Source organism: Urocitellus parryii, chromosome 12 (genome assembly GCF_045843805.1).
Source record: "Urocitellus parryii isolate mUroPar1 chromosome 12, mUroPar1.hap1, whole genome shotgun sequence".
Lineage (NCBI taxonomy): Eukaryota > Metazoa > Chordata > Mammalia > Rodentia > Sciuridae > Urocitellus > Urocitellus parryii.
This window is the reverse complement of record NC_135542.1, coordinates 81,077,601-81,101,579: the sequence shown is the minus strand read 5'-3', so window position 1 is coordinate 81,101,579 and position 23,979 is coordinate 81,077,601. Positions and strand designations below refer to the sequence as shown.

Here is a 23,979-nt window from a genome sequence, read left to right as displayed (position 1 = left end):
TTTATCCCCAGCACCACAGAACAAAAGAAAACAGTGTACAGAATATAATCACATTCTTATAAACGAAGGGATGGAAATCACTTTTTGAGCATGCTCAGGGGAAAAAGGATAATACCTATAGTTTGTAAGAATACAATTATGCTTTTATTTTCTCCATTAAATGTAGCTGTAAGGGTTTAAATTCCTTATAATACTCATACATTGTTTTGGAATTAGAAAAAAATATTTGAAGTAATATGGAAAACTCATATTGCAGACTTCAAATCATACCCCTCACTTTTTTTTTTTAAAAGGTTTCCTAGTTAACATGTAAAAGCAGAGATGGGATAGTCAAATAAAATAAATCCTTAGATTTCATTATTGTTTAAATTTTCATTTGTAGGAACAAAACAAAGACTTTTATTACTTTTGGTATTTTGACTTTTTTTGAAAAATTTTCTTAAGACATTAATGAAAAACTGATTTTGCAAGTAACTGATACACTTTGAAAATTCAAAAACTCATCAATAGAATTACAAAATGAGTATAATTGGCAGAAGTAAGCAGTTTAAAAATCTTATTATAGAAAGCACAGCTCTGATTCATGCTGCTGCTTTTCAGGGTATCAGGATAGTCTTGACTAGGGAAATGACTGGTTTGCTGCTTCCCAAAAGGCTTCAAAGGGTAAATATACTCCAGGCATCCATTGCAGATCAGAAGTCATCTTGTGCCAGCCCACAAAGAGCAAATCCATTTATGCTAGGCTGATAGGTAGTAATCACATTTAAGAAACGTTTATAACTCCAAAGATAGTTGCCATTTTTTTATTTTGCAAGGGAAGATCTGGTATAGGGATCAGAATCTTCGGTACATATTAGGACCATCAGATTGATTGATTGATTGATTTTAATTTTTTTTATTTTGGTACTGGGAATTTAACCCAGAGATGCTCTACTACTGAGTAAAATCCCCAGCCTTTTTTATTTTGAGACAGGGTCTCACCATGTTGCCCAGGCTGCCCTTGGGATTCTCCTGCCTCAGCCTCCTGAGTAGCTTGAGATTACAAATGTGAGCCACCATGCCTGGCCTGATTTTTTTCAGTAACCTATAAGGGAAGCCAGATAAATAGTAGTTTGCTTAGTGGGTATTAAGACAGAACAAAGGGATCAAATATGTGTCATTTCTAGGCTAATGTCTTGATTCAATCTTTTGAAAAAGCCACCCCCTTCTCCCTAATAATGTATGGATGGTATAAATGCTCCTAGAAGAAACTAGGCAGAGAACCAAAACAATCAGGAGAAACCATAACTAACTAGTAAATTTATATAAGAAATATTTCCTCCTCCTAGCAATCATGGAAGTATAAAATAATCTGATACCATTTTACTGACAGTTTTCGAAAAATGTTGCTTTTAATGATTTACAATCCGGTGGTTTCTACATTATGAAGTATTACTAGTGAGGAGAAGATATATTTGGAATAGTTTTTTGACTTTGTATAACTAGTTCTTCTTGGGCTATGATGGAGCAGAGTATGGACCTTGCTTGAAGATACCGGAAGTTACAAGATGAAGAAAGATAAGTGATAGAAAAGCAGATTATATAATCGTGTTTTAGATGTGACTGTTCTGTTGACTGAGACAGCCTAGCCATGTGAGAACTGAGAACTTCAGTGATTGCAGTTCCCCATGTTTTGTACCCAGTGAGTGAGACACTGACACTGAGTGCAAAGTAGGTACTATGGAAGGTACCGGAGGAGTGTGTGGAGTTAACAGGATATTGGCCTCTAATTTGAGTCACAGAGCTAAGAGGCTTCTCATCCTCAGAGAATATACTAGGAAAAAACTGAAACCCTTGTTCTGAGGGGGTAGCCTGCCTTAGTAGAGGCAGCACAGCTTGAGAAGGAATATGTAAAACTACTTTTTTTTTTTTTTTTACTAAAAGAATACAGTATAAGAAGATCCAGGAAAATAATTTTCATATTAATAAATAAGAATGTTACTTACTGTATAATAAGCAAATATATCAAATGTGTGATTTCCTAGATGTTATATTGTAATAAAGCTAATTATAGTATCAGGTTGAAGTATTAAGCATGTGTTAGTCTAGGTTATGAGCAGATGTGAAGATGATCATGAAAATGATACATGAATGACTGCCCTCTGGGTAAATATTGATTACTGGAAAGATTATGGGCTTTAGAATCAGAAAAATTGGGGGTAGTCTCTAAAATGTATTACTTACCAACTTTTGGATGAACCTGAGCAGATTATATAATCATGAGCCTAATTTCCTCATTCAAGAAAATGAAACAAATGAGAATAAAATATTTCCCAAAGTGGATGAGAAAATTAAATGTGCTTATTTGGCATAGTAGCATAAGGTCTACCATATTTTGTTTGTTTGTGTGTTGTAGTGTTATCTGTAGCCAAGCCAATGACCCTGCCTAGATCCCAGCTGGGCCACTCGCCCAACCAAGAAAAAAGCAAATAATGTAAAAAGTAGAGCTGAATTTTATGCAGTTTGATCAAACTGGGAAGAAATAGCGAGGTTCCCTGGCTTGGCTCCCAAACAGTAGTATTAGCTTTTTGATAGCTATGGAAAAGAAGAGTAAGGATTATTTTACTTTGGGGAATAACCAGGGATTAAAAAAAAAGAAAGAAAAAGCTTATAGTGAACAGTTCTTCTCATGAGAGTGTTTGTATAGAACAGCCTTTAATTCAAGGATTAGCAGACTTTTTCTAGGAAGAGCTAAATATTTTAGACTTTGCAGTCCACATGTGCTCTCTATCACATATTCTTTGTTTGGCTTTTTAGATTTTTTTCCCCAAGCTTAATTTTTAGCTCATCAGACCATACAGAAATAGATTGTGGGTCAAACTCAACCCAAGAACCATAATATACCAACCCTTCTCTCATTTTATGGGTAATTAAGATTAAGGAAGAAGAGAGCATAGAAACACTTTCCCTATAGCCACAGGATTGATGACAGGTCTTTCTTTGCCTATCTGTGTATGATGTTACAGTAGGTAAATGCTTCCAAGCAGATTAGGTGAAAGTAAAGGAGAAAGATGAGAATTTCCTTGCGTTTTTACAAGGGTACTGACGAATCTTGACAGGGGGAAAAAAAGCTTATGTACAAACTACTATCTACAAAAGGGATTCTAGGTATCCTTGGTAAGTTGAATAACTGGCTGTTCTAATTTGCTTGTTAAGATTTTTCTCAAAATCCTTAGTGTAGTAAAGGGATTGGCAAACTATTAACTCACTTGCTCTCTATTTTTGTATAATCAGCAGCTACCTACTAGATAAGAGTAGGTTTCTTATTTTTAAATGGCTAAATAAAGTTGAATAAGTGTGGCTCATGAAAATGAGATTCAAATTTCCAGATGCACAATTTTTTTTTTCTTTTAAGTCAGCCACAGCCATTTATTTAGTATTGTCTGTGCTGCTTTCATACCACCTTGGCAGTTGAGTACTTGCAGCAGACATCCTGTGGCCACAAAGCCTAATTTATGATTTGGCCCTCTACTGAAAAGTTTGCCAACTCCTGATCTAACCATACTTTTTACCTGGAAGAGGATAGCTTATGTTATATTTCTTTAAATTTACGGTTTCTTTGGGGGTTGGAGAGATGTGGAGATGAGAAATTTATGTAGGTCTATGGCATTGCAATATCTTGTAGTTAGACAGGTAGGAGGGTGGGAGGAATAAATCCCATATAAATATATTTGACATCTGGAATAGTCAAGAGGAAGAGGTTAAAATCACAAAGTTTCCTGGGCTGGGGATGTGTGTAGCTCAATGGTAGGGTGTTTGCCTAGCATATGCAAGGCCCTGGGTTCCATTCCCAGTACACCTGCCCAAATAAAAACAAACATAGATGATCGAGATTAGACACTCTTGAAATATCAGATATGATCCACCCAAAAGCTTGTGGGGACAAGGTAAAAAAAACCTGGTAGACTCAGAACAGTATTTGTTTAAATATACCACAAAGATAGTTCTCCCTATCTTTGGAGAAGCACAAAGAGGAAATTATGTCTTCTAATTCTCCACATCTCCCATTTGATCTTTTCTGTCTCCCCTGAAATGAACTATTGCATGGAAATTTTCTAATATGCATAATAGTAATATCTTTAGTCCAAGAAAGCTTTGGAGGGAGAGTTGTTTAAGTTGCTCAGATCCTTCTGGGAATGAGGTATGGGATAAAAGTAAATTCAGAGTACTGTTAAATACTTCACTGGCTAAACATTGGAATGAATTCTTCCCCTATAAGTACTTTTTGTATTTCTGTAATTATAGAAAATATGTATAGTTATAACCAGAAACAGCTATAATTTTTGTGTCTGTAGTTTAGTATCTCAGTAGTGTAATTTATAACCTCTTCTGATTTCTTTTTAAATATTAGGTGTCCTAGTTGCCTATGAAGGCTTGCCACTTCATCTTGCACTGTTCCCCAAACTTTGGACTGAGCTATGCCAGACTCAGGTAAAGCACATGAGTTTTAGATTTGGTCTTTATCTCACCTGGCCAAGTGGTCAGGAATTTTAGGAACAATGGGTTGGAAACTGGTTATGTTTTAGAATTAATGGAAATGTTAGTTTAATAAACCATGGACATCTAGTTTCCCTTTTGAGGCTCTTTCTTTTATACTTCAGTAGATTTGTATCACAGGAAATATTTCAAATAAGCTGTTTATAATTGAATTTCATATCTGTAGGTCAGTATCTACATTTGTGGGAAAAGTCTAAAATGGGGAAATACCTGGGGAAGAAGCTTATGTCCCTTTCTCTCCCCTCCACTATTCCAAAATCTTTTAGCAGAAACCATGTTGCCTAGTTAGTTCTTCCTGATCTTCAGTTTTTCAACAGTTTTATGCATTGTTTTCTTACCAATAGTCTCATGAGAATAGGAAAGCTCCTACCTCAAGTGTCTTTAAGAGCCAGCTTCTTAGCATTATTAATGCTTGTTAAATTGAAGAGAAAGAACTGGGAAAACAAGCAAACAAGCCAGACTGATCCTAAGGTTTGACTCAGTTCTTGGATCTGGCCTAAAGAATCCCCTCTCCCTTTAAAACCTGAAAGAAAAAATCTTCTTTCTTCTTGATTGCATCTGCCTTACCCCAGTGGAAAAGATGAGTTTGTTGATCTTCATGGGCACAAATTTTTAACCACATTATAGTTTCACAAGTATGGTCCAGCCTCCAACTGGATGTTTCTACTAGATGTTTGTCACAAAGTACTGTAATGATTGTTATTCATTGTGTCCTTTTCCCAAACTGAGAGGTCTTATATGGTATCATCTGTTTCTTTTGGTGAAATGTTATTTTCTTCAGTAGGTCTCCTTGAGAGGCATGGGTCTCATTTAGCTCACACAACTTATAGTGTGGTAGGCATTCAAAAAGTGACTCTCTGCACCAGGCTGATGGCAAGCACCTGTAGTCCCAGCAGCTTGAAAGGCTAGGGCAGGAGGATTACAAATCCAAGGCCAGCCTCAGCATTTTAATAAGATTCTGTTCAAATTTTTTTTTAAAAAAAGGAGAGGGAGGGAATGTAGCTCAGCAGTAGAGTGCCCTTGGGTTCAGTCCCTAGTAACAAAGGGGATGAGGGCTCCCTGGTTGGTTTTTGAGCTGAGTGGTTTGTTCAGTAAATTGGAGCAGATCTCTGCTTCCCCCTGCCCTGTTGATGCTGTTGCCCTTTTCATGGAAAAGGCAGACTTTCCTAAAACTAAAGGTCTAAAGACCTGGGTCCTATTCCTACTCTACTTTTATGTTCTTATGACAGTTCATTACCCTTATTAAGTATACACATGTGTATACTATCTAAACTTTATTCAACTTTTTTTAAAATCTTTATTTCATCACTATAAGATTAGCTTTTTTAAAATTTTTTTTAAAGAGAGAGAATTTTAATATTTATTTTTTAGTTATCGGCAGACACAACATCTTTGTTTGAATGTGGTGCTGAAGATCGAACCCGGGCCACACGCATGCCAGGCGAGTGCGCTACCGCTTGAGCCACATCCCCAGCCCCTTATTCAACTTTTTAAAGTCTTTTAGTACATTAAAAAATCATATACAGGGGTTGGGGTTGTGGATCAGTGGTAGAGTGCTTGCCTATCATGCATCAGGCACTGGGTTCTACCCTCAGTGCCACATAAAAGTAAGAAAGATATTGTGTCTACCCAAAACTAAAAAATAAATATTTAAAAATTTAAAATACAAATTAATAAATGATCAAAGGAAAGATTATTAGAGTAGAGGAAAGAAAAGGGAAATGGAAGGACAGGAAGGAAAAGGGTGATCATGAACTAAAAGTGATTTACATGTATATGTGTTTGTCAGCATGAACCCAGATGACTATGTGTAACCATAAAGCTCCAATTTTTTTTAAAAAAAAGTCCTTTTTCCCCCCATATAAATACTTTTATTAAATCACACACCTGTTTAGAGATAATACTTCTCATGTCTAAAAGTCAGAATTATTTGCAAACAGGAAAACCAAATTTTAGTGAAATTTCTGGGTACTTGGAACTACTAATTCTCTGAGATAACTATGGAAAGAGGTTATTGTTTACCTTTGCAATAAAAGGTGGAGAAGTATTTACCAAATTACAGTTACTAATGAGATCAGATAATAAAGTTTAGCACATATTAAAGAATATATTTTAATTGTTAATTTGTCTTTTCTCTAGATGTGGTTTTGTTGTGATTGATAACAATTGAGTCCCTGAAAACATTCTCATCCTATTCTATTAGCTTTATCTTTCCAGTCCTTGTTAGTTCTTCTCAGTGCTAGATAGTAAAGCAACATTTCTTTTTTTTTTTTTTTTAAGGGATTAAGCCCAGGGGCACTTAACTACTGAGCCACAACCCTAGCCCTTTTTATTTTCTTTTGAGACAGGGTCTCACTAAGTTGCTTAGGGCTTAAGTTGCTGAAGCTAGCTTTGAACTTTCAATCTTCATCCCTCAGCCTTCGTTTAAAGCATGTTCAGTTTTGACTTTCTTTCTTTCCCCTACACTCAGGTATATAGTCCAAATTTGTAATATTTTAATGTGTTGGGAGCACAGTTGGTATAATTGCAAGTTGCATAGACTGTGTTGGAAGTGTCTTTTCAACAATGATTTAAAGTGACTTTAAATGTCCTGTCATACATGACATTTAAGTCCCCATTATTACTTCATTGGTTAACCATCAGTGCTGCTTCTCTCCACTTTAGTCTGCTATGTCAAAAAACTGCATCAAGCTTTTGTGTGAAGATCCTGTTTTTGCAGAATATATTAAATGTATCCTAATGGATGAAAGGACTTTTCTAAACAACAATATTGTCTACACATTCATGACACATTTCCTTCTAAAGGTGCGTAGAGCTTTAGAAACTGTCACTTCTAGTTAGTTAATGCATGTTTTTATTGGTCTTTTGGAGATGTTTTTTATACCATCTTTTTCAGGTTCAAAGTCAAGTGTTTTCAGAAGCAAATTGTGCCAATTTGATCAGCACCCTTATTACCAACTTAATAAATCAGTATCAGAATCTACAGTCTGATTTCACCAACCGAGTTGAAATTTCCAAAGCAAGTGCTTCTTTAAATGGGGTAAGAACTATGTAAAAGACTGGGCATGTTCTTAAATTCTCCTTAAATCAACTCTGTTTGGCCTTTGTAAGATTTTACCATCCAAGTTACAAGCAATGAAAAAAAGTTTTTAAAAATGTGTTTGCTGTGCCTTGTGTGTATAGAGCACACTTCTATCACCTTAAAAGATGAGCTAATGCATGAAGTATTTTAAGAACAGTAAAACTACAAAGAAATATTCCCTTTATCTCTGCTTGTTTTTGCTTTTTGAAACATTACTTGTGATGTTTCTGTTACTGCCTCTGACTCTAAGTAACCTGAACAGTCTAATACCTATTGATTATAAAAGGCAGTTAAAACTAGAGAATTAGTTGCTTTGTGTAGATCCCTACAACAGCTGTGTCACAGAATGGAACCTGGAAATATGTGCAAGAATATCACTCAGCAGCCTCCTAAGTAACAAGATGCTTACAAACCAGAACAGATTGTGAAGCTAAGTGAGCAAGACCTTTGTGACATTCATCAGAATTTAGCTTGAGAAACTGTGACTTCTATATTAAGACCTAAATTTCTCATGGATCATTGAAGGTTTGATTTTAAAATTAAGTCTCCATGAGGTTTTTTTTGTTTTGTTTTTTCTATTTTGAAAAATACTGACTTAAGTCTGTCTTACTTGACATGAGCTTAAAATTAGTGACTTAGCACTGATGAAATATAGTAGTATCCCAATGCTGGCTGATTTTAGTGTCCGTCTCCCCCCCCCCCCCCCCCCCCCCGTTTTTTTTGTGTGTGTACCAGGAATTGAACCCAGGGGCACTTAACCACTGAGCCACATCCCTAGCCTTTTTTATATTCTATTTTGAGACAGGGTCTCACTAAGTTGCTGAGGCTGGCTTTAAACTCGGGATTCTCCTGCCTCAGCAACCCAAGTCACTGGGATTACAGGCATGCACCACCAAGCCCAGTGTTAGTATACTTTTTTCCTAAAAAATATCAGAGAAACTAAACCAGAATGGACTTCTGGGAAAGTAAATAATCTGTGTTTACCTGCAAAATGGTTGTGTCAAAAGGTTGGCTTTAAAAATTGAAATGTTCCTCTCTGGGTTTTTGTAGGACCTGAGGGCTCTTGCTTTGCTTCTGTCAGTACACACTCCCAAACAGTTAAATCCAGCTCTAATTCCAACTCTGCAAGAGCTTTTAAGCAAATGTAGGACTTGTCTGCAGCAAAGAAACTCACTCCAAGAGCAAGAAGCCAAAGAAAGAAAAACTAAAGGTTAGCTTTATGGACATTAATACTCTACCTTTAGGGTTGGGAATGGAAAGAATGCATGATGTAATGGACTTTAAAATGCTGTATATTCCATTGAATTTCCCAAATATAAATGTTGATAACAAAATTGCCTTCCCACAGTTACTCTCCCCTATGTGTGATCTTATGACCACTTCCAGAGAAGGTTTCATTTTGATATTTGTCTTCACAGATGATGAAGGGGCCACTCCTGTTAAAAGAAGACGTGTTAGCAGTGACGAGGAGCACACTGTAGACAGCTGCATCAGTGACATGAAAACAGAAACCAGGGAAGCCCTAACCCCAACTAGCACTTCAGACAATGAAACAAGAGACTCCTCAATTATCGATCCAGGAACTGAGCAAGATCTTCCTTCCCCTGAAAATAGTTCTGTTAAAGAATACCGAATGGAAGTTCCATCTTCGTTTTCAGAAGATATGTCAAATATCAGGTCACAGCAAGCGGAAGAACAGTCCAGCAATGGTAGATTTGAAGATTGTAAAGAATTTAAAGACCTCCACTGTTCCAAGGATCCCACCCTCACTGAGGAAGACTCTGAGTTCCCTTCTACTTCTATCTCTGCAGTTCTGTCTGATTTAGCTGACTTGAGAAGCTGTGATGGTCAAGCTTTGCCCTCCCAGGACCCTGAAGCTGCTTTATCACTCAATTGTGGCCATTCCAGAGGACTCTTTAGTCACATGCAGCAACATGACATTTTAGATACCCTGTGTAGGACCATTGAATCTACAATCCATGTGGTCACAAGGATATCCAGTAAAGGAAACCAAGCTGCTTCTTGACACTAGATGTAGCATGTCTACTTTTAAGTACCCTTCCCCCCGCCCCATGCTGTTTGTATAAGTTTTGCTTATTTGTTTTGTGCTTCAGTTTGTCCAGTGCTCTCTGCTTGAATGGCAAGATAGATTTATAGGCTTAATTCTTGGTCAGGCAGATCCAGATGAAAAAACTTGCATCTTCAGTATACTTTCTAAAGGGCAATCAGATAATGGATATGTTTTATGTAATTAAGAGTTCACTGTAGTGGCTTTCATTTAATATGGCTGTCTGGGAGAAACAGGGTTTCCTAGCCCTGTACAATGTAATTTAAACTTACAGCATTTTTACTGTGTATAATATGGTGTCCTCTGTGCCAGTTTTGTACCTTATAATAGAGGCAGATTGCCTCCGATCGCTGTGGTTCTTATTATCAAAATTAAGTTTACTTGTATACGGAACAACCACAAGAAATTTGATTCTGTAAAGAATCCTCTTTAGCTGTGGCCTGGCAGTATATAAATGGTGCTTTATTTAACAGAATACCTGTGGAGGAAATAAAGCACACTTGATGTAAAAATAATTGTTTTATTTTTATTGACATGACTGATTGCTATTCTGTGCACTTAATTAAACTGATTGTGATGACTTTTTATTTGTTTACATACGTTGCTTCGGTCTTCTCAGATGCAAGTACTGAGGAAACCATGAATGGGAGAAGCAATTATCCACTCCATTCTGTTTCATTACAAGTCTTCATGGGAGTCCCAAAAAGCAATTCAGCCCATCAACTTCTTAGTCCTCTCTACCCCAGAGTGCATAACTGTTGCAGGGCTAACCAAAAAGGACAGAGAGGAGTGTAACAGCACACAGTCAACTATCCCTCAAGTTAGCAGGCTTTTGAAATGCAACATGCCACTGTTTAACTACCTAAGAGCTACACACCTTAACCCTAAAGTAAAACAAAGGATTATTATAACATGCCGTTTATTTTTTATCTTCTTTAACTTAAACTACATCTGAGAGTAAGCTTGTTAGGACTACCTTTACCTTGGGAAGCTTCAACTATCTTTATGCCGTCTATTTCCAGAGGAAATCTATGGAAGGTGGGGTAAACAGACCTAATTTCAGGTTGCTTACTATTTTCAACTGAAATTAGCCAAACAATGCTTTTTAATTCTGTATAAGTTCCTGGATTTCATCCAATATCAAATAAATTAAGATTTGGGGGGTCTTGTTTTTTTTTTTTTTTTTTTTTTTTTAAGGAAAGACAGGGACGTGAAATATGATACGTTTTACTACCAAAAAAAATGCCCTTATAAAACCTATTCAACCATTGAGGGTGGGCAGCCGGAGTAAACCTTTTATTTCTTCAAAATGCTGCTTCTGCCAACAGAATTTCATATTTTCTTCTTTACAGACAGGAACTCCTTTACAGTCCAATTGTAATTCCGTTTGCCCTAGAGTAGGTACAAAATTCAGTGCAACTGTTGCATAGTGTTCTGGAAGAAAAATAGAAGCCTTATTACTGCACTAAGAAAAGGAAAATTTCTCCATACCAATGTTAGTGTGGTTGGACCTTTATACACAAAGATCATATAACATACCTTCTGGCCAGTTCCTACACCTCCATTTCATGACAATCTTGCTGTTTTTTAACTGAAAAACAAAAGAAAATTCCACTGAAAACACCTTTTTAAACCTCCCACAGAACAACACAGAAAAAGACAATCCTTTTCAGTTAAAATCCCTAAGTACGAGAAGAAATCAGTGAACAATACCTTTCAGTTTTACATGCTGGCATGACCAATAATCCATTCTTTACTGCTAACAGCATTAACATCAAAGACAGAACAGTAAGTAATACTGGTAGCCACAACTGAGCCAATGTCAAGGATGAAGTAAGTGACATTAGGCAACACACTCTAATGACAGAACCAGAGGAGGGACTGATTGGAGTTAGATTCAGACCTTCTTATCCTCTTCCCGTGCTAGGACTAGATCCCAGCCCAAAATCTGTTTTTTTGAAAATCATTAAGCATCTGCATGATAACTGACTATTTATAGCTTTATCATTACTTTGAACACTTAATGATGTCTGTGTGTATATAACCACTTTCAAATATTTTACGAATAACTATAAAATTTTCAAGATAATATGAGCTCAGATAAAGCCCAAATCAAGTTAAAACCAGCACAGACATAAAGACCAATATTAATGAAAACAAGAATTAAGTCCCTGTGATTACTTACCAATTCTAGGTATTCACCAGTGATGTTCCCATCAAACATTTGGAATTTTCCTCCTTTTTCAGCTTCTAATACAGCAGGAGCTTTGGAAAATTTTTGCACCAACTAGCCAAGCAAAACACAACAGACATGTCATTCCAACACATGCTGTTACCGTGTGCGTGTGTGTCAAACTCAAGGTGCTGGGCATTCTAGGCAAGCACTTTATCACCAAGCTACACTCTCAGCCCTGCTATTACCTTTTTAATTTAAGGGTAAAGTACATTATTTAACTCTGGGGTTTTTTTGTTTTGTTTTAATCCTGGCCACATCTTTTGCTTGCTTTCTTACCTACAGGGAGAAAATCTGATCAACTACTATATCCTATAACTGCTGATACAGGCCCCCAAACCACCCATCTTTGTCCCCTCAAATTATTTAGAAGCCATTCTCCTTCATTTTCATCACCACTGTCCCATAGCACTTCAATCAAACCCAGAGCCACAAGGAAAAACAACACCTCCTGTTCTTTGTGGCACATTTTCTCCCAATGTTAGCATTTAGGATACAAGCTTAGGGAGTTGACTTACATCCTTCACGGTGAAAATGCCATATAGCTGCTCTACTGTTGTATCAAACAGTTCCGTCATGTGCAGAGCCACAGTGGGAATCCTTACGCCCAGTGCCACTGGAGATGAGGCATGAGCCTCAAGAAGAGAAGAGGTTCCAGGGAATAATGAAGCACATCAAGAGAGAACAATGCTGGGATTTTAGTCTTCTCAATAAAACCATCCCAAATTCTACACTACACCTTCCAAACACACATGAAAGCATCAAGAAAAGCCTTTTTCTTAGCTCTATCAGGTCTTCACTTTGGAAAAAGCTTATTGTTCCTATGAGCTCTTAAGCTCTGTTCCAATCCCAGGCTATGGCTAAACACACTTTAATCCCAGTTGGACATACCCAGGGGGTATAACAAATGGGATGAAAGATGATCACACTTAAAGCTAAAGGGTGATACACATGCACACATTCCCCAATTCTAAGAAGAGGACCTAAAATCTCCCACCCCCAAAGTCAAGAGAAAAGTTTCTTCCACTGTGGTATGTGAACCTAAAAGTCACCTGGTAAGGTTTTATAATCTTGCCTAGCAAAGAACACTGCCTGCCATCCACTCATGTGTGTATACCACTGGTGTGTGTGTGGATACATATGTTTGGGGGTGGGGACAGTCCTGCGAATTGAACATAGGCCCTTGGGCGTTCCAGGAAAGCACTCTACCACTGAGCTACCTTCCCAGCCTGAGACTTTTTTTTTTTTTGGTACTGGGGATTGAACTCAGGGCCATTTGGCCACTGAGTCACATCCCCAGCCTATTTTTGTATTTTATTTAGAGATGGGGTCTCAGTGAGTTGCTAAGCACCTCACCATTGCTGAGGCTGGCTTTGAACTCGCGATCCTCTGTCTCAGCCTCCCAAGCCACTGAGATTACAGGTGTGCTCCTGAGACTCATTCTTGATGGAAGGGACCATTAAAAGTCCTGTTTACACATTTTCTTACATCAAGAATGAAAGTTTTCAGTGTGGGGATGTTGCACAGTGGTACAGTGCTTGCCTAGCATGTACAAGGCCCTGGGTTCAATTCCCAGCACCACAAAACACACAAGGGTCTCCTTTTATCATTTCCACAACAAAATGGCAAATCTTAAAGTGTCACAGGGGATGCAAGGGTAGATTAATGCCTTCCTTACTGTTCTTCATCATCAATAGACCATCTGGAGCTTTGATTCACTTAAGCATTTCCTTTTTCCCCTCCCCACACTTTGGCACCAAAGGTCTCATACCTGCAAGGTATTTTCACTTGGTTTCCTTTTAACAGTTAATTCCTGCGTTGACAAAGCTTTTGTTGGTAAAATCATTCCAGTTGTAAATTCTATAAAAAAATGTGGGAAATGGTTTCAATAAAGATTTATTTCCTTTTAAGCACAAAGAGTAAGGTAGAAATAGCATGTGAGAAAATTTTAAAAAATTGATATTTGTAAAAGAATTCCTACAGCATTTTGAGGATTTCAAGACTACTCCATAGACTACTGGTGCTTCACATCACGAATTTTATGAAGCAACAAAAGTCTGCTATTTTCTTTTTTCAAATTCCTTTGATCAAGTTCTTAAAAAAAAAAAGGTAGAATTTTCAAAACTTCTTTTCCAAATAGCTAAGTTTTATATGATTAACTCACCTACTATCAAAACTGGACACTTTCTGGTTGCTTCACCACCACCTCACCAAGCTTGTTCTCACAATTTTCAAGTCTGTGAGCCAGCCGCACACATGCTACATGTGCAGTTTTGTGGGAAAAGAGGCAACCCCAAACCTATCTATGCCAATACTTCGATGCTTAGATGGCAGGCCCAAGAATGAAATGCAGGATATGGCCCTGCCGAGCATTCTGCCTGGCGGGAAACTCCCCTAATTCAGGGAGAAGACAACATCCTCACTTCCATGCAGCACAGGGACTATCTAGGTGTATCTCAACTACACCTATAATACCTGCAATCACTTGCATTCATACATTCATTCATTCAACAAAATTTATTAAGCACCTACTCTGTGCCAGGCATTGTGCTAGATGTTGGAGGTACAGCTGTGAATAAGACAGACACCTTCCATGCCCTCATGGAGCTTATAGTCTAGCAGGGAAGATAGACATTAAACAAGTAATTACACAAACAACTGATTAGAAGATTTTCATTCCAGAAAACTATGATTAACAATTCTGTAGTCACAATGGTTCATGCTGTGTACAATACCGATGATCACTAATTATAATGTTCTTACCCATGACTTAGCTCTCAACATCGAGACTACAATTTATTCTGCAGTACACAGAGGTGTGCTTAGAGCTTAACCTGAGAATCCAGACCACAGTGCAGAGCATAATTTGGGTAAATAGAAAAGGAACCCTCTGGTTCACAAGGGATGCCTTCTTTACCCGTCTTAAGTGCCTTCAGGTAATCTCCAAGGGCCTCCCTGACCTTGGCGGTGCCTGCAGTTTTCATAAGATCCTTCAGTATATCCCCATCTCCTTTCTTTTTACTCACGTTCACCTACAAATCAGAAAAATACAAACCTAAGAAAAATCTGGTTTAATGTATTTTTACAATATTTGGCTCTATGGATATGGAGAACCGTGAAGGTTGGGGAGGGAAACAAGTGGCAGCAAGAAATATGGGAGGTTTCTTCACAATATAGCTGGAGAGAATGTAAAGGTTTCTAAATCAAGGGTGCACTGATGGGCCTGGTGGCCAGACCTTGGATAGAATGTGAATCACTATTTGCATTTGAAATTGTGTGCACTTATGTACATGAAGCAAATTGCTGATGTAGTCCGCAGTTTTTATCAGGATCTAAAAAATGTGCTGACTAGAATGGCAGCCACTAGCCACATCTAGCTACTGAGCCCTTGAAATGTGGCTGATCTGAATAAGATGTGCAATAAGTTTTATATATAATATACACCAGACTCCCAAGACTTAGTATGAAAAAAGAATGGAAATACCTCATTAATAATTTTTTTATATAATTACATGTTAAAATCACACTTTTATATATTGGATTAAATAAAACTTCATTTAAATTATTTCCTGTTTTTTAATATGGCAACTAAAATACTTAAATTGCATATATGGCTTGTATTATGTTTACATTGAACACCTGTGTTCTAGAACCCCAAAGGCACTATAATCAGGAAAATGAAAGCAGGGAGTGGTGGTGCACATATGTAATCCCAGTCACCCAGGGGGCTGCGGGAGAAAGACGGCAAGTTTGAGGCCAGCCTGGGCAACCTAGAGACACCCTATCTCAAGAGAAAAGAAAAAGGACTGAAAGGACTGGGGATGTGGGGATGTAGCTCAATGGTAAAGCACCTCAGGTTCAATCCCCAGTACTGCAAAGAAAAAAAAAAAGGAAAACAAGTCCCCATATAACCTGGCCGTGGGCTACACACTTTTGACAGGGAGGAGAACTAGGCAAGGGAATGTATGGAAGAAAGAGCAGAGTACGGATGGAGAAGACAGAAGGAGAAGGTAAGCATCAAGAGCACTCAGTGGTTTTCTCAGAACAAAAGAGATGTTGGTTTGAAGGCGCTTCAGTCCTGATGCAGTTAAGCTGGGCTCCGTGCCCAGGCCTCTTCAAATCTAGAGTTTGTTCTATAATGTTCCTGAGGGTCAAAATCTAAAAGACCAGGTTAACAAGCTATTGAAAAGCTTCTCAGCTGATGATCTGAATCTAACCAAGTGAAACCATCCCAGCCCCTGATGTGTGGCCACACGAGTCTGAAGGCAGCCCTGCCTTTAGGGCATTTGATATCCTTCCATCACGGCCAGTGGGGAGATTGTGCACACTCCAGGCACTGCTCAGCAGGACTGAGTTCCTGCGTTTTGGGAAGCCTTCATGTTAAGTACATTCACAAAAAAGACCCTTCACCAGACTATTTTGTTTCGGAAAATATAGCTGCTCTACAAATGGTCTCTCCCTCAGAGACAGGCTTTCCACATCAAGAGGGCACCACCAGCAAGCCAGGCACAGGACTGACACAGGCTCCATCTCCAGGAGGACTGGGAGAGCCGGTCAAAAGCAACACCTACTAAATACTAGTTTACAAAAAATCATGACATACCCAAGGGAGAACATAGCTAAAGGCCGAGAATTGTCACTTAGAGGGAAACAGCAAAGGTACAAGGAAAGTGAAATAAAGTCACATTCAGCAAGCCATGCAAGTGGCCTGAGCACTGGACAGTACATACATTTTTGTCACATTTTAACCTGGTGACACCCCTGAAGCATAAATTATGCCCATTTTCCAGATGAGGAGGCTGTGAAGGGTACAGTCACCTGCCCAGGGCCCACCTGGTCCCCGGGGGAATCGAGGCTTCCTGGAGCTCCTCCTCTTCCTTCGCCACTCTAGCTCCACACAGTGAAGCATCCTTCTTGGAAAAGAAGCCGTCCACAATTCACCACAACCACCACCCAAGAGTCATAGTCTGGGAAACAATTATGCAAATGCCCAACATCTATAGCCGAAGCTGGAGTTGAAAAACTGAAAAAGAAAAAAAACTCCATCGGATACCTCGGTGTCATCTACTTCATTTTCTTCAGAAAGGTTTGGTATCTCAATCAATCCTTTGTGTTTCACACCAGACTCTGTAAGTGTACCTAAAAATAAGCAAAATGGGTTCTTTGATTAAAAAAAAAAATACGCACAACTGGTTTTACGCAAAACAGAGGTCTCACCTCCCTCAGAGGTTGCAGCCACATCAGAAAGGAGCAGCCAGGACAGATGGCACAAGACTGGCCAACCAGTGGTGCACAGAAGTCAGGGACAGCAGTTTGGCAGGAGGAAGAGGGTCCGTAACTTGTGTTTTCCTTGGTTTTTTTTTGTTTTTTGTTTTCCTTCCCCACTATGGTATTAGAGACTGCACCAAGGCCCATTTTACCACTGAGCTACATCCTCAGCCCACAGCCCCTCTCCACCTCTTATATATATATATATATATATATACTTAAGGTCAGCTTGCTTTCTTTCCCTCCCTCCTTCTCTTCCTTCCTTTCTTTCTTTCTTTCTTACTTGGTGATTCTGGGACTTGAACTCAAGGCCTCATGCATGCCAGGCAAGCACTTTACCACTCAACTACATCCTCAGCCCCTGCTTTTTTTTTTTTTTTTTTTTTTTTTGAGACAGAAATTTGCTAAATTGCTGAGGCTGGCCTTGAACTTATGATCCTCCTGCCTCAGACTCAGAGTCAGGTGAGTGCCACTGAACTCTGCTCATATTGCCCTTCTTGTCCCAGTGTTCTTTGGCAGGTCAAAGCAGGATGAAGAGCTTTCTTAATGGGGAGTAGCCACTTAGGGATGGAAGGACAGAAAGGGATAAGGAGATCTGGTTACAGAAAGCATGAAGGGAAGAGGGCTATAGCTCCCAGAAGTTTCACATGGTCTGTGTGTGGCTGGATTTCCTCCAGGACTTGAGTGCGGCTACTGCAAGGACACAACTGCAGCCCTCGCAGCTGCCTTCTGCCTGTAGCCTGGGATTTTTATATTTTAGTTGCACATCACTCCTCTATTATACTGATCTGGAAAAAGTATTGAGTGCAGTTACATTCAAAATGACTACTGGGCTCCAATGGCAGAGCCAACCAACTGGAACATTTTTCAGAAATCAGACACAGCAAAAGATATCTGGGCATGACCTAGAGGCATTTCACTACCACTAGACAAGGTAGGAAAGGAGTTCTCAAGGAGCAGAAGCATCAGAAATGGCTTATTTTCTGATGACCACTTGTAAGACTACCTCAAGTGTTTGTTTTTTTTGGTTTTTTTTTTTTTGGTCAAAATAAATGTAACACATAAATAAACATTTTTTGTGTGTGTGGTGCTGGGGATCAAACCCAGGGCCTTGTGCATGCGAGGAAAGCACTCTACCAATTGAGCTATATCCCAGCCCAACACATAAACTTAATTCAGGATTGATCCCAACCTTGCAGAGCCTCTGAAGTCAAAGAGGATTTTTTTTTTTTTTTAGAAGTAGTTGGACACAATACCTTTATTTTGTTTATTTATTTTTATGTGGTGCTGAGGCTCGAACCCAGGGCCTCACATGTGCTAGATGAGCGCTCTACCACTGAGCCTCAATCCCAGCACCCCCCCACCTTATTTTTTTTTTTTTTTTGTAATCACAATGCAGGTTACATTCACCTTCCACTGAAATGACTAGACCTTTCCTGACTCCCCTCCCCCCACCCCAAAAGAGACCTGAAGAGTGCAGGACTCACTTCCAGAGCACACACCGCCCTCTGGCTTCACATTGGTCATGCCTTGGCATGATCTTCCTCACCCTTCCTTACGCAAGTCCTCAGCACTAGTCAAAGCCCCAATTAGCACCTCTCAACTCTCCAGGATAAGAGGAGGGCTGTCAGCATGGACTGAGCTCCAAGCCACACAGGTGTCGCTTACTAGAGTCTCTGAGGGAGTAGATGAGGAGACTAAATGCTAAAATAAAATGGGAGCTACCAGATAGGCCTACAGATGTGGTCAATGTGACACGTGCAAGGTGGGAAGAGGTGCAGAACAGTGACGTGGAAGTGGAGGATGTCCCTAGAACAAAGCCCTGCTTGCTCTCCTTCACTTCTTGACTGCAGCTTGCAGGGCTTTATGCACAGTCTGGTCTCTTCACCCCACTGAAACTACATGGGCTTGATGGGCTTCATGTTCTTATAATTCACAGACAATGGGAATAGCTGACAGATCAGCTCCAGGCCAGCCTCTTCAGAGAGGCCCTCCAGGTGCAGGACGATGACCTTTCAAAGGCTGGTGCCAAGCACTGTGATCAGGGCTGTGTCACTCCTGGAGCTAGAGAACTATTTCTTCATTCCAGAAGGGCTACTGCTTTGGGCCAAGGAAAAGGAACAGACACAGGCCAGGAGGCTCCTCAGGGACCTAGAGCCCTGCCCTGGGGAAGAAGGCAGGAGCCAGCAATAGCCAGTGGGAGAGAAACTGAGGACAAACTCCCAACTGGAGGGTCCTGTTGCAAGGCAGGGCAGGGTAGAACTGCTTTTGAAGCTTGCTGTTGCCTCCCTGGGTTCTGGCTCCTGCTAGGAAGGCAGCCCCAGGCTGTGGCCAGGTACAGGCTGATCTCCGACAAATTCTCCAGAGAAGAGCTGACTCTAGGGTTGAGGCCCAAACTTGAACACAGCACAATCCTCCACAACCAGCTCCCACCCTTTATCCTCTTCTTCCTTTTCCTCTGTCTCCATATCCTTGGTTATTTATTGCACACACTCTGTCCATCCAGCCAGGAGCTAAGTACACAGGAAAATTCAGCCCAAACGCCCCAAAAGTAAAAACAACCAAAATGTCCATCAGCTGATGAACGGATAAAGAAAATGTGGTCCATCCATACAATGAAATGTTTCTAGGCTATAAGAAACAATGAAACACTCATGTGTGCTATACCATGGACAAACCTTGAAAAACATGAAGTAAAAGAAATCCAACACCAAATACCACATACAGTAAGATTCCTTTTAGGAACTGGGGTTGTGGCTCAGCCATAGAGCGCTCGCCTCGCACATGGGAGATCCTGGGTTCGATCCTCAGCACCACATAAAAAATTAAACAAGTGAAATAAAGGTGTTTGCGTCCAACTACCACTAAAATTCTTTTTTTAAAAAAAGATTCCTTTTATATAAAATGTTCAGAGTCAAATCCATAGAGATAAAATGTAGACTGACGGCTGCCAGGAGCCTGGGAAAAAGGAAACCGGGAATGACTGCTAATGGCACAGGATTTCTTTCTGGGGTGAAGAAATGTTCTAAAGTTGACTGTGGTGACAATCTGAATATACAACTCTGAATATACTGAGAAGCCACTCAATGATGCATGTTAAAATGGGTGAATTATAAAGTATGTGAGTTGTATCTCAATAATTCTGCTATAGAAATAAATCCCTGGGGCTGGGGTTGTGGCTCAGTGGTAGAGCACTTATCTAGCATGTGCGAGGCCCTGGGTTCGATCCTCAGCACCACATATAAATTAATTAATTAATTAATTAAAGATATTGTGTCTACCTACAACTAAAAAAAAAGAAAACAAAAATTCCTGCCCTGCTGAAGAGAAGAGGAGGAGTATCACATAGAGCATACCAAGTATCAACACTTTAGGGAAAAATCAAGTAGGAAGAGAGAGGGTACAAGGAGGGGTCTGCAATTCATTACAGGATGGAGAGAGAGGGCTTCACTCAGGATAAGAACCTGAGGAGGCAGGCAGCTGCCAGAGGAAGGGAGGCTGTTCCAGGGAGCAACTCCAGGAGGCTCCAGCACAGGTGCCTGTAGAAAAGGGTCACTTCAGCCCAATGAGCTCCAAGCAGCCTGACTGCAGGAAGAAAGGGGAGCTCCAGCTTCCGGGACCCAGCAACACCAAGGGCAGTCTTAGTGTCAGGAACTACTAATGCCAACTCAGAGGCCTAAAAGATATTCACTGAAAGAATAAACTGACTGACCCAGGCTGTTCGCAGTTCCACCCTTCTCTCTCCCTCTCTCCCTCTCTCTCTCTCTCACACACACACACACACACAAGCACACACACACGTTACCTTTCCAGCCCAGCTTGATGTTCCACTCATAGAAGAAAATCAGCTTTCCTTTGCGGCTGCTGCAGGAAGCCTCACCTTCCATCTGCTTCAGTTCACTGACCTCACAGTGGCCAGCCTCATTCTCCACAGTGATGCCCACCAAGAGCTCTCGGAGCTTCCCCTTGGACCAGCTGGTGGCATCTCTCTCTGTCCTGCCAGGGATCATAAGGGCACAGTGGTGAATGGAAGCCCCGGCTGCTATCCACCAGACCAGACTGAGTACCCCGGTGGCATCCAGGCCCAGCCAGATCAGCTCAAGTCCTCTCAAATTGCCTTAAGAAGCCTGCCACCCTCCAACATGCTTCTCCAGCAAGCTTCATACCAAGTATCTTCTAATCCTCCTGCTGAGTTCCTTGTTATCAGCCAAATCATATTTTGTCTTAAAAAAAACACTATCTTTTGGGGGAAAGAGGGTCTAGAAATCTCACACATTGGAAATAGATGGGCAAAGCCTGGGCCACATATATGTAAATAGGGTAATAATTGAAAGAACACCAGTCATGACAAAACCAATTACAAGTGTTTCCACATATGCATTACCTCATGCAATCTTCTCAAATAATATTCCCATTTTGGAGGAAAGAAATGGGCTAAGTCAGTGCCCTATCCATGGAGCTGGGCCTGGGAAACTCGCGGCGCCCAGAAAGTGCCAGCCAAGTCATGCTGCCATCCCCACAGGTTGGTGGCTTGGCTCTGACTTAGGACCTGTCTCAGAAGGCTCTTGCTGGTCTTGAGGTGCCCCAGCCCTGGGGACCTGAGGGCATCCCTTCCTGAAGCTCTAAGGGAGAGAGGGAGGCAGGCATCATCCCATGTTTCTGATAAGGTACAAAGAGGACGCTAACTAGCTCAAATTCAAAGAAAGCAGGGCTCAAGGGTGGACCACCAAGTTAGGTAGGTGCAGAAGGACCCAAATTCCTGCGGTCCTCTCCACATCAAGACATCCCCACGCACACGCACGCACACAACCCAACTCCCTTTTAATATCCAGGGGCATCCAGAGGGCAGAGGGTGGGGAGAGGGCAGAGGGTGGGGTGAGGCCAGAGGCCCTAAGGTCTGCGGCCTCCCTGAGGCTGTCAGAGGAGAAAGGGGACATCAGAAGTCACTCGTGGGGCCCAGCGTAACTTTCAGGGAGGAGCCTGAAGCCGGGCGAGCAGGGTAGGGAGGAGCATCACCTCCTGCCTCAGAGGGCCCCAGGGCAGCGGTCCTCGGCCGCCGGGGAGAGCGCCTGGCCCAATCCCACCCAACCCGCCGGGCCGCGAGGCCCAGGGAGGCCCGGTCCCTGCGGCCCAGCCCGGCTCCGGGAGGACAGAGGCCGCCCGCCGCGCCCCCGCCTGCCGCACCAGTGCCAGTTGTTCACGTTGGTGCCGTCCTCCCGCTCCTCCACGATCCAGCGCGGGTCCCCCTGGCCCCACTTGGCCATGGCTGCCTGGCCTCCGCGGAGAACAAGGACGGACCGCGGCGGCTGCGGCTCCGCGCCGGCTGCGGCTCCGCGCCGGCGTTTCCGGCCTCCGAGCCGGGAGCAGCACGCTCGCAGCGCCCAGAAAGTGCCAGAAATCCCCGCCCCCGGCTCCGCCCCGCCCCGCCACCCGCTCGGCTGCGGCTCGCCGTGGAGCGCTGGCCGGGTTCCGGGAGGTCGGGGTGCTGGAAGGGACTCGGGCTCGAGGGCCCGGGGCGGCGGGAGGGGAGGCCCCGGGCTCCGCTGCGCGTCTGGCCCCGCAAACGCCAGGAAGGGAAGCCTCGGTCGCCTGCGAGTGGCCGAGACACGACTCGGGATGCTTATTGCGATTGCAGTTATCTCCAATGACAGGCAGCGCGGCGGGGAGTCGGGGGAGCGGCGCTCAGTGCCGGCGCTGCGGGCTGCCTGCGGCCGGCTGGGTCCTGGTTTTAGGTGAACACGGAGTTTGAGACCCGACCCGACCCCAGACCCAGCGCGCTCACCGCGAGACTCGGTCCCGCTGCGCGCGCTCCCACCGCACCCTGTGCAGGGTTTTGTCCCAAAGTTCATGCACAGCTGTGGACCTCGCTTGTCTCTTGGAGGCCAAGTCTCTGGCCTTTCCAACACCTGGTGGAATAGCACGAGCAACCGAGTGCTGGGTTACTTCAGGAATATTTACATTTTATTCATGTCATAATCCTGTAGAGAGAATGAAATATTGTGATTGCAAGCTCATGTGACTGCAGCTCAATGCACCTTGCAATAAGTAAGTGGGTATTAATGATTCCTTTTACATGTTTTCACCATCTAGCAAAAACTTTGTACCAACTGGAAAATGTTACTAAGGTATATGTGGAGATTCATTTTGCAGATAAAGTGGGTTTGATAATGTAAGCGGGGAGAGTACCTGGCTGTTCTGTTCCCCTGTGCTCACCTGTTCTGTGCCTGTGGTCTGTGCTCATCCATGTAATAAACTAACGGTCAAGGATGGCTTTTCTCCATTTGCTTACTGGAGCTACTGCATTCCAACATCATCTTCCAAAGACCTACAACTGTTTAATATACTGCCTTACAGTGCTTTTACCCCAAAACAAAGTGACATTGTGATTTCACCTTTCATACTTCACCAAAATCATGGACAGCTGATGGAAGGTATCAGGGAAAAACTGGAATGACAATTAGTGGACACCATTTTCTCCTGGATTATCTGCTCATCTTTTTGCCAATTCAGAAAGAATATTACTGATAGAATATTACATGATAAGATTTAAATATGATCCATTTGAACCTGGTGGCAAATAAAGGCACTAGAAAACTTAGGAAGATAAAAGTTACAATCACTAAAATGTTAGGTGGATAAAAAATTACAACAGTTACACAAAAGAATTAATTCCAAGGGAAATAACTATGTTACAATGTAAATGAAAATATCTTATGTAGATTAATTATCAAGAATTAAATTATCAGGGCTGGGGTCTTGGTACAGCACTCACCATGTGTGAGGCCATGGGTT

At 41.5% G+C, this 23,979-nt stretch overlaps 2 protein-coding genes across 5 annotated transcripts in view; one reads left to right on the top strand and one right to left on the bottom strand.

Annotated features, from left to right (window-relative positions):
- The window catches only part of Usp34 (ubiquitin specific peptidase 34), a 220,606-nt gene extending 210,340 nt beyond the window's left edge, over positions 1-10,266 (top strand). For both annotated transcript variants that reach the window (XM_026387219.2, XM_026387217.2), the window contains 5 exons: positions 4,391-4,470; positions 7,201-7,341; positions 7,433-7,576; positions 8,669-8,828; positions 9,037-10,266. In XM_026387219.2, coding sequence (XP_026243004.2) covers positions 4,391-4,470; positions 7,201-7,341; positions 7,433-7,576; positions 8,669-8,828; positions 9,037-9,644 — 1,133 coding nt within the window. In that variant the 3' untranslated portion in view covers positions 9,645-10,266. The remainder of the gene's footprint in view (positions 1-4,390; positions 4,471-7,200; positions 7,342-7,432; positions 7,577-8,668; positions 8,829-9,036) is intronic.
- On the bottom strand, positions 10,193-22,527 carry LOC113181626 (activator of 90 kDa heat shock protein ATPase homolog 2). Of its 3 annotated transcripts, none has more exons than XM_026387222.2 (10): positions 22,372-22,527; positions 20,993-21,183; positions 16,973-17,058; positions 14,837-14,951; positions 13,691-13,779; positions 12,438-12,554; positions 11,872-11,973; positions 11,226-11,277; positions 10,980-11,120; positions 10,193-10,452 (listed from the first exon to the last, which is right to left on the bottom strand). In XM_026387222.2, exons 1-10 carry the CDS (start codon positions 22,449-22,451, stop codon positions 10,424-10,426), a joined length of 1,002 nt encoding a protein of 333 aa, XP_026243007.2. In that variant the 5' UTR covers positions 22,452-22,527; the 3' UTR covers positions 10,193-10,423. The 3 variants fall into 3 exon arrangements, with proteins under 3 accessions (XP_026243007.2, XP_026243008.2, XP_026243006.2); XM_026387223.2 differs by adding an exon at positions 21,572-21,809 and having other exon boundaries at positions 10,193-11,120; positions 22,372-22,454; XM_026387221.2 differs by having other exon boundaries at positions 10,193-11,120.
- Between the last annotated feature and the right edge of the window lie 1,452 nt (positions 22,528-23,979).

Excerpts from the sequence above, each read along its gene's own strand:
- LOC113181626 (XM_026387221.2), bottom strand. The coding sequence starts at position 22,451 with ATGGCCAAGTGGGGCCAGGGGGACCCGCGCTGGATCGTGGAGGAGCGG. Across the intron at positions 21,184-22,371 it reads AACGTGAACAACTGGCACTG|GACAGAGAGAGATGCCACCA; the intron begins GTGCGGCAGGCG and ends GATCCCTGGCAG. Across the intron at positions 14,952-16,972 it reads ATGAAGTAGATGACACCGAG|GTGAACGTGAGTAAAAAGAA; the intron begins GTATCCGATGGA and ends TCTGATTTGTAG.